General features: G+C 38.6%; 1 protein-coding gene across 4 annotated transcripts; it reads right to left on the reverse strand.

Moving 5' to 3' along the window:
* Nucleotides 1-561: 561 nt before the first annotated feature.
* Nucleotides 562-10,944, reverse strand: cahz (carbonic anhydrase). 4 transcript variants are annotated; one of them, XM_042427475.1, is made up of 8 exons: nt 10,756-10,944; nt 9,869-9,925; nt 8,647-8,844; nt 6,839-6,957; nt 4,421-4,513; nt 4,200-4,262; nt 3,868-4,023; nt 562-1,832 (listed from the first exon to the last, which is right to left on the reverse strand). In XM_042427475.1, exons 2-8 carry the CDS (start codon nt 9,900-9,902, stop codon nt 1,713-1,715), a joined length of 783 nt encoding a protein of 260 aa, XP_042283409.1. In that variant the 5' UTR covers nt 9,903-9,925; nt 10,756-10,944; the 3' UTR covers nt 562-1,712. The 4 variants fall into 4 exon arrangements, with proteins under 4 accessions (XP_042283409.1, XP_042283407.1, XP_042283410.1 ...); XM_042427473.1 differs by having other exon boundaries at nt 10,700-10,943; XM_042427476.1 differs by lacking the exon at nt 10,756-10,944 and adding an exon at nt 10,064-10,526.

Genomic DNA, 10,944 nt, shown 5'->3' on the forward strand with positions numbered 1-10,944 from the left:
GTGGACCGACCAATATCACCATGCTGGGGACATTTTTCTTCATAACCATAGATTTTGACAATGAGATTTGAGTCAAATAAATGCTAATATGTGATGGGTTTTAGTTGTGAGAAAGAACGTAAATTTGAGACTTCTGTAAATTATCAAATTTTATTGATAATTTTTTTTCCACTGACAGATTCACACAAAACATTTTTCATCTGTAACATGACAGCAGTTTAAAGTGACACACTTTAAAGGGATACAGCTGTTTCAGTATAGCCACACTCTGAATGCTGATTTCTTCATAACATTTTTATAAAATTGATATAAAAGCTAAAGAAGTAACATTGTGCTGCTCTTATGAATACCTGTCAATGCTTGTAGTTTAGTAAGATTAGATTGCTGACAAAGTATCATATGTTCATGAAAGATTCTATGTTGATAGCTTGTGTTACAGTATAATTATGAATCAATCCTTTAAATTCTTTCTAACAGAACAGCTCTGTCTTACATGAGTCTTAAAGACCATGTTAAATGCACTGTGGTGATAGGTAGTTCAGTTGTCATAGTTTTTATAAAAAAAAATGGAGTGACATTTGTACTGTAGGGCCACTCATAGAATGTGTTGTCTAAGGCCAGGTCCACAGTAATTCAGATGTGTCAGTGAAGAAGCTCTGTTTACCCCGATTGGATGTAAACCCAACACACTGCATTTTCTAATCATCTGCATTAGTGTAGACATTGCCTAAGACTGCACTATCAGCCATTACTATGTAGGACTGTCCTTCACAACATTACATTCCTTAGCATTACCATCATGAGGTGAGTCTAAAAATTTATTTGCATAGAAGCATCAGGGTGGCAGCCACGGTGCACAAATAAAGTCACCACTGAAAAAATGTCATATCCAAACCTAGATTCTGTCATTGCTGTTATCATGTTGTCTCAAAATTACAAAATGAGGCATCAATAAAAACACTGGCATGAACAATCTGAGCAGCTGTCTTCAGCACAAGTCAACACAATGAAATGTATAGAAAGAAGCTTCAGGAAGTTGTTAAAGGCTCTCATTTTCAAACAAGGCAAAATATATTACTTATACTTTCAAAAAGATGGAGTTTTTTCAGTTAAATAAATGGCTTACATCCACCTTAGATGGGCTGGTATATATTACTGTTGATTGAAATTCTCATATTTCATTAAATTCTTATATCTATTCCAAATCCATATAATAACACAAACATAACTTCTACTTTTAAAATATTTAAAGTTCTAATTCTGGCTGAACTGGTACACAGCACTTAATAACACTAATAACAAATAACACTGCACTATAAATAAGAAAATCTTTTAGATTGTTGGTTAAAGAGTGGCCAAAGAAAATCAGATGCATAACAAGAGATCAGGATCCAGAATTCATGTACGACTGTTAGTAGTTGTGACAATTTCAGTACATCACCAGTCCCTTGTTATCTGTGTTAGCTGGGAGGAGTGGCACATTTTATTAGTACATAATCTATGTCCCAATAGTGTCAAAGCTTAAAATCCCTTTTAAAATGATTTTATTCAAGATACATCCAGACTGTCTATGTTATAGAAAGTGTAAGCAGATGGACTGATCAATAAGGCTTATATAAACTAAGTAAAGATTGCATGTGGAGAACAGTGGGAGTATGGAGAGAGGGAATGAAAAGCAAAGGGAGAATGAAGCTATGAAGATGAGGTAGGGTTTATTTGAAGGATGCGCGGACCTGACGGCCCTTCAAAGGCTGAGGAGGCCGGTAGTTGTCCACCATGCAGCATGGAGCTTCTCCTTCTGCACTGAAGAGAAGGCTGCGGAACTTTGCCATCTAATGATGAAGGAGAGACAAGGAGAAGAAGAAAGACAGATTAAGGTCCGACCTCAGGTCTAGGTCACATGAACAGTAGCTGGAATGTTACAAATGCATTTGCTGAATAACAGAAATTTCAAATGTATAACTCCATCATCACCTGTAAGAGCACAACAGGATTACCAGATGATCAAAGTCAGATGGGAGGTATGGGGGTAAAAGTTCAAAGTCATCAGTCTGTGACCTGAAGCATGTGCTGAGGACGCACCTCCTGCACTCACCTATTTCACAGCACCATGGACCTGCCAACATCAGTGGCACCTGGCAGCCTTGTTGTTTGCCACTTGGATATAGGGATATTTCTTTTATTGTGTATGAAAATGTATGCCATTAAAGGTAGAAGTTGGGCTTTTTGTAGATCTACTTATGCATGGGATATACTAATCTAGAATGGTTGATGGAAACTCTGTATGGATAGATATTATCAATATATATAACCTATCAGAAATAAGGCTATGGTAAATGTCTCAAATGAAATTGGAATCCACAGTGTGTGTTGCATAGCAACCTCAATGATGAGACATTCCCATGAGTTCTTGCAGTCTTAGTTTCTCAAATTAAAGTAGGCCACATGTGGAAATGTCCAGGCCAAAACAGACCTGCCGTAAAAACACAGTACATCGTGTGTTCATGCTGCCACTGCACCGTCCCTGGGACTGATTAGTTTCCACAGCACTACCTGGGTGATGTTAAATGAATGTAATCAGCTCACTTGCTCCAGTTCATTTTCATTTCATTTTCTTTCTTACAGGGCGGCCACCTCACACCCTCCTGCTGTGGCGGTTATCTCTCATGTGCACATGGTGCAAAGCACAGCCCTCCTGACACTGAAACTAGTCCCATATTGCACACAGTAGCATTAAGAGGAATAAGGAAACTCCCCAATGACTAAAACAGCAGTCATTTGCCTCTGTAAACCACACCAAATTCTTTGATAAAAATGAAGCACTGAGCTGCTAAAACCAAGAGTTCATGTTGAATGGAATGACCTGGCTGTGTATGTATGTGTGTGAAACAGAAGTGGCATAAACAACAACTCTTCTGGGAGCCATTTAGCCTTTAGCTAGCTGCTGAGCTTGGATTTAATTTCCCTCAGCAGGCTGACACAGCTATGCTTGCAGTTCTCCATCACAATAAAGTAAATGTAACACTGTTAGTTTATATGTATATTCAGTTCTACATTGCAGAAAGGAAATAGTTCTCTATATAAGCACATGATGCAATTGTACATCAACACTTTATTTAGGGAGGCAAAACTGTGCATAAAACATAGAGGGAACAGAGGGAAAATACCATTATCTACTCGATGTGGGTCACATGACAGTACAGTGTGACAGTGTTAATTGTGTATAAAGATAAACTGTGTGCAAACTGTGCACTGGAGATATAGCCAGCCAGTGTAATCTAAGTGAAGCACAGGGCACTCCTGGCCCAGACCCAAGCATGATATGGCCTCATGCAGGTCACGGGATCTTGACAAAGTTTGGAACAATATTCTTAAGCCATGTACAGACACTAAATAAAATGACTGTCAAACCAACGTTAAAGTGTGTATGAAGCTATTTAAAAAATATTGTCAAAAATTTGATTCATGAGGAAATAGCCAGCTCTCTTAATTCTGCAGTAATTGACTGTGTTTTTTATTTTGATTTCTCTGGAATCAAACACTTCTAATTTCTAAAATTAACTATAAATTACTGTTGAATAATGAACAAAACAAAGCGGGACCTGCAAGTAATACACACCATGCTATATTTTCTGAACATGACACAGAGCAAACCCCTCTTGCACAATTGCCCTTCAATTACTTTTTTTCTGTAACTGATGACACATTTATCTCACCTCTCACACTATGAAGCTACAGAAGTTCAATTATGTGTTGGTTCAGTGTGTCCTGATTCTTTGCACAAGAGCTTTGTTTGTATTTGGGTTTTTCTTTTTTTTTTCTTACTCCTTTTTATGTAGGAGAAGTGAAGTATGTGAAGTTAAGTACCTGCACAGGGCTGACACTTATTGGCTCCTTGAGGACGATCCAGGTGACACTCTCCAAAAGAGGTGGTGTGGTCAGAGAGCCATCATAAGTCCAATAATCCAGACAGCCAGGAAGAAGCGTCTTTGCGTCAAAGTTAGCAAAGGTGGTCTGCTTTCCCTGCAGGCATCAGGAGGGAATGTTGGAAGAGAGAGCGTGAGAAAGGGAAGAAGGAAGGAAAGCAATTATTGTTGATTGGTCACCATGACAATTGAGTTTTTAGTTTGCTTATTGTTCAGAGCATATTTGTATTCAGGAAAGCAATGTTTTGTGAATTCTGAGAGAGTTCTTTTTACCTTTGTCTTAATATCATTTAAGGCATCCAGAACTTTCTGCAGCCTGGGGTTGGCAGCACCAATCTGAAGAATAACACCCACCCACACACACACACACACACACACACACACACACACACACACACACACACACACACACACACACACACACACACACTATTTAATTTACAGGACTTTTTTTTCCAAATGCAATGTTAATTATTTGGCTTTTTTTCCTTCACCTTAAGAAAGACCCCAACCACAGCCAGTCCATCAGGCTGGCTGGCTGCCTCTCCGAAGCTGGGGTACTTGGTGTTCCAGTGCACCAGATGAAGCTAATAGAAAAAAGTGGCAAAAAAGTTTGTTTAAGCACTGAAGCATTTACCAGTGTTGTTTTCAGCAAGTCTTTATCTGCAACTAACTATAAAGGATCCATAGGAGGGGGGGGGGGGTTAATCAATCGACAGCAAGATTTTAGACATACTGAGGTCATGAGTCCAGTGTTGTTCACGTCACAATTTCAACAGTTTTTCTTTAAATTCTATTACATGAAAGTCTAAATGCTGTTAAAAGCATTCACAAGCCACACTGGAAGGAATTCAATTCTGGTGGGGAAATACCACTGGTCATCAACAACCAAGTGGTAGAGAGAATGGATCATTTCAAATTCCTTGGGACTACAATCTCCTCCTCCCTGAAATGGAAAGACAACTTCACCACCATTAAGAAGAAAACTCATCAAATACTATTCTTTCTAAGGCAGCTTAGAAATATCAAGGGTGGCAATGATAGAATTCTACAGAACTGTAATAGAAAGTGTGTTCACTTTCTCAATAACTGTATGGTATGGCAATTCTATAGCCCATGAGAAAAAAACAGCTGGGCAGAGTCATATGCACAGCCTCAAAAATAACTGGCTGTGAACCTCACACCATTTCTGAATTATACCACATCCCCATTCAGCTGAAAGGTTTTAAAATTTTAAAGGACTCTACACACCTGGCCAACCCCCTATTCAATCACCTCCCTTTAGGTAAAAGACTGCGGTATTAAGACCATCTCACTTCCACAACAGCACTTACCCTGAAGCAATCTGCATCCTAAATGCTTCACTGGCTGTATTACTTGTATAAACTCCTTGAGCACATGCACTTTGATTTGTCACTTTCATGGCATGGGCCATATGATTGTATTAATTGAAATGTTGTAATATAATTGTTTATGTTTTTGTGGCCACTTCTTGTATGTATTGTGTCGTTATGCGTTTACTGTTGTGATCTCTGAGCACACCAAAACAAATTCCAAATCAACTATAAAGTTGATGTGGCAATAAATTATTGATCCTGATTCTCACCAAGTTTGATTTTTATTAGTCCCCTGTGATTTAACAAAATACTGTATACAGAAAATAACAAGAAGCATTATAAACAGATTAGTCATTTCAGAAACTAGGTTTCTTAACAAAGACAGGAGACACCATTAATGGCACACGTCCTAGCATTTTATTCCTCTACTGTAGTGCCTGTTCAAAACATGCCTGTTCAGAAGGGGCTGATTGCTTATTATTTCTGGAGAACTGCATATATATGTATCTGTTGACAAATGTATCAATTAAAACTATAAGGATGTAATAAATTGAATAGTTTTAATCCAGACAGAAACTTCACCAGTGAGATTAAACAGAGGTTGAGCCATGGAAGCAGTTTATGGCCTTCCATAGGGTGATTCTGCCGCCAATCAAACGTGTCTGCGCTCCTATTGGCTAGTTTTACTGCCTGTGTATGCTCGTTCATCTCTCTTGGGCAGTTTAATTGGGTGGGGGCGTGTGCCTTTGTCCCGCTTAGAAAACAGAGCCAAGAAGTCCCGCCCCACTATGATGTGACGGTGTTTATATCAAACAGCCCTTGCTACACTTAGACACGGAGCTAAGCGGCTCACTTTTTGCTTGTTTTTTCAAAGTTTATTAATAATAAACGTGTCACATGTCCAACTTGCACCAAAAGAAGTAAATCACCTGTTGAGTGTTTGATGGTTGTTTATTTGTGCTTTAGAATGTAACTGTCGTGAAACAATCAGAAAATAACGTATTTCTGTCATTTAAGGGATTTCTCTCTCTCTCAGAGAAAGCTTTCCACTGCTGTCTCTCCTCACCACCGCTGGCCTTCTCCTGCTCTCTTTCTCTCATCTTTTTTTAAAATGGGTGGTGACACCCACAACAAAGCCTAACTTTTAACGTTATCTAACAGAGAGAGATGTCCTCCTCTCCTAACTCTCATGGCAGGAGTTGTACAGCTCTGCTCCTGACATGCAGAGCCCAGAAGCCCCGCCCTGCTGCTGCAAAACTGAGCGGCTCGCTGATCACTTGTTTATTCAAAGTTTGTTAATATTGAACATATCACATGTCCAAATTGTACCAAATTGCACCTCCTTGTGTCCTCAACAATACACCCACCAAGTGTGAAGTAAATCAGATGAACGGTTCTCCAAATATGCAAAGAACAAACATACATACAGACAGACAGACAGACAGACAGACAGACAGACAGACAGACAGAGATTCCTTGATTTATATAGAGAGATAACACTAATTGTGGATGTTGTATGTAGTAGTTGTAAGCATCTTTTAATCCCCATCCAGTTAACTCCAGTGGCTGCAGTACCTCACAGGGGAACTTGATGCCGTTGACAGTGTGCTCGGAGCCTCTGTCATCACTTGCTCCCCAGTGGAAATGAAACTGCTTCAGACGGTACCTTCCTGAAATAGGACCTCCAGTCAGGGCTGGTTGGAATGGAACAACAGAATCATTAGAGACACATTCAACAATCCATCTAAACCCATCTAATCTAAACCTAAACTGATCAGTAACCTGCACTTCATTATACAGTCAACTACATATTGGTTGTAAATGTTTTTGTTACTTCTTCTTGTTTCTATTCTGATTGCTTTGGTTTTATTTTTTCCATTATATTTTGAACTTACATTCTGCTCCAGGACTTGCACTGAGTCAGACTATTGTCGCAATATTTCACTAAGTTAATGTTACCTGATTATGATACCTGCCCTATTAGCACAATTTAGCTAAGGTAGCTAATGTTAGAATATATGTCACCGACAATAAGCTGCAATTCAGCTTATGGTCTTAGCTTATGGTTTAAGCTTCAAACCTGCTCCAATGCAAACCAGTGGGTGAAATCACACCTCATTATGTCCATCTTTAATACAGTCTATGGGTTAGAGGTGCATGTTCCAGTTTTATATTTATATTTATATTTTAAACCATACACCTTAGAAAACCCTGGTTTATGAAGCTTCCAGAACGTCATCTGTCAGTCAAACATTATGTCCAGCACTGTTAGGTTTTCTTAAAGGGGCACTCCATAGGATTGTACATGTAACCATCAGTTTTAGTCATGCAGAGTATTACTCAGCATGTGAACATAGTGTATAATGTCTTCTGTGGCGTTGTGGAGGATCTCTGAGAAAATAACCCTGATGATGTCATAGTGCCTAAGTTACTCCTTTATTGGATTTTCACTTGAAGGTAGTTAAGTCTCTATTGTACACCTCTTTGTCTGTCCTGCCATTATATTATTCATGTTGCTGGCTGTTCATGCTAATTGCTCAGTTTTTCTTCTGTTCCTTCCTAGTTATTGCACAGGGGCCATAACTGGTACTATAACAAAATCACAGAGTGTATATTTATATTTTATTTTTTTCCTAATGTTTCATAGATGGTAACATTTTAAATTTAAAATAACAAAACGTGAATTAATTTTATTCATATTGATATGTTTGTTATGATTTGCACTACTGGCTGAACATTGAATAGACAGTGTCAGTGCAGCAGGGTGAGGTGGTTCATATGTCATGTTGACCTCTAGATTATGAAGCAAGGTTGATCAGGGTAAACTGAGCACTGACATCATCAGACGCTCTTATCTGCTACAGTACATACAGCAGGGTGGAGGCCTAAACAAGATGGCCAGAAAAAGACATGAAGGAATATTTGCTATTAGAAGTGAACTACAAATTATGTGTGTAATGATATCATGCAATCAAAGTATGAAGTATCCGAAAAAGTATCAAGTCTGTGGCCAGAATTTCGAGAAAAAAAAGTATTATAAAAAAAGTCAAAATTACCATTTTACTAATCTGATTTTAAAAAAATCATAATTCTGACTTCAATTGAACATTATTCTTCAGTCATCTGCAGAGGAAGGTTATTGCTCTCACTGAGACAAATTTCAGAACTCTGAGAAGAAAGTAAAAAGTCTGTGATAAAAGTCCTTCCACTTATAGTTTTACTTAAATCATATTTTAAAAAATGTTCTCTTGCAGCCAAAAATCATTATAATTATTATTATGATTACAAAACCCACAGATATGGTTTGAATATGATCACACAGGTGCATGCAGAATAAACTCCTACTCTTGGTTCTACTTTCCAACACTAGGAGCTGTGCTTACTGGAAGTGTCTTCATCATCCACAAAATCCACCTGGAAGGAATGTCCGTTGTTGAGAATGCCCGTGGAGTTGGAGGGGTCATACTTGAGTTTCAGAGCCTTCAGAGAGGGGGCATACTGGGCTTCCTTAGGGACAATGTTGATGGGAGACTGTCTGGGCCCGTTAGCTACTGGAAAATCATCTCCCCATTTGTCAGGTCCTATAAAATTCAGTACAGGAGGGAAAATATCCAAAGAGTAAATGTGTATATGTTTATACCGCACTCACTGCTTCTTTCCTATTCAGTTCTGTTCTAACTATGAACCATTTTGGAATCACCATTCAAGCATTTAGGTCCTTTCATTCAGGTAAGAGAGGTAATACCTTTATGTAAAATGAAGCTCCTGAAGGTTTATACTAATATTACTGATGCATCAATGTGTAAGCAGCATTTTACTGTAGCTGGTAGAGGTGGACCTAATTTTAAGTACTTTGAGTAATTTGATGAACTATGCATGAAATTTGATTATTTCCTATGTAAAATGTTTTATCTACAAAGTAACTAATCACAACTATAGCTGTCAGATAAAAGCAGAAAAAATAAGTACGCAAATAAAGCACATGTATTTGAGAACATTTGCTGAGTTACAGTCCACCACTGATGGCAAGGAAAATTATTCTATTCTATTTTCATTACTTCTATTTTAATCTTTGCTTTCTTAGTTTGTGAAATAAGAACATAAAATACACCCTAATTAAAAAATTTAATCAATTTTTAGTAAAGGTGTACACAATATTACTTAAAAACTCATAGTGTTAACTTACTGATGAATTAGTAAGTGTTAATTATATTGGGGGTCTGTTCCTCAACATAGCAATATGCCACATTTAAGAAGGCTTCATATGTTCATATGTTATGTGCAACCTGTAGAGTAACTGCTGACTAAGTGGTGCAGATACTGTAAATGTATGGAGAAAATGTACAATATTTGCTTATGCAATGTAGTGGAGCAAGTCTCAAAAATCTGGATATTAGAATAAAATAATTCATTTAAGCAGTACTGTAATGCAATAACCTAGATAGTTAGTTTCCACCTCAGGCTTGGGGAATGTCAATTAGGTCACAGCAATACACTGTCTCCATTATAATGCAAAGCTGAATTCAGAGTGTGGCAGCATGTTCTTAACCTGTTACGTAGCAACATGACCATCCACCACATAGCTGGATGCTGTTAAACCCTCACCGTTAGCTGGTCCGTATCCCCATCCATGAGACATGGCTGCTCTCACTGTGCGCTACCCTGGATAACACAAAAAGAATGAATAATCCAAGTCAGTGTTTTACAGGTCGGAATAGAGGCAAAAGGAGCGGAGTGATGATGATAATCTGGTGACAGACACCAGCTGGGACGCCGCTGCAGGGCTTTATATACCCTCACACCGGTGGGTTTGGCTTGTTCCTGCAGCGGGTCGGTCAATCGCTCAGGAGAATAGTGCAGCTCCTGAACCTCTCCACCTCCTCTCCTCTGTTTCCCTGCCGTCCTCTTCTCTTCTCTTCTGTTCTCTTCGTGGGATAATATTCAGAGGCAGACTGAAGAGATGCGACGGCGTTTTTTTATCCCTGCATCTCTCCTCTCCTAGCAGAGATGGATTAGTCACTGATGCGAGCACATCATCCGCACACATCCATCCTCTCCATCCTAACACCCTGCGCTGCTGTCAGCTGTGTTGCAGGATCAGTGCAGGATCTGTGAGGATTTTATCGCAATATCCTGAAGTAGACATTTTCCTTTCACCTCTTTCCAGCCTTCATTGATCTCGGTTATCCTGTTCATAGTCGACTGCTTTATGAAAGCTGGATGCTGCATGGGAAGTGCATGTGTGTTGCTCCCTACAGGACCTGACAAAGGCAGAACTGAAACCTCCACCCCCAGGATCCCGGTGGATTATTATAAAAAACAACAGGTTAAAAACACATTTTATACTGTATATGAATGCTGAATGTCATTCCCGATTTACATATTTTGTGTCAAAAATTATTAATACACACATATCATTCATATAGTTTAACTTACTCTTTCGAGGGATTATTGTTCAAGTGTTTGTTGCAGGGACACATCCATCAATTTACCTTCTTTTTTCCTCAGTATAAAAAATAATCCGATTGACTGTTGTTTGTATCCATGGTAACAGAGCACAGGCACTAACAGGAGCTGCATGACTTTCCAAAATGCAGATTGGCCAAACAACTTTTTTGTAATTTTTTTTTTGTTTTGCAATAACTTTAGGCTGAAAAAATGATGCTCAGGTGTAACCTATG

Source organism: Thunnus maccoyii, chromosome 12 (genome assembly GCF_910596095.1).
Source record: "Thunnus maccoyii chromosome 12, fThuMac1.1, whole genome shotgun sequence".
NCBI lineage: Eukaryota > Metazoa > Chordata > Actinopteri > Scombriformes > Scombridae > Thunnus > Thunnus maccoyii.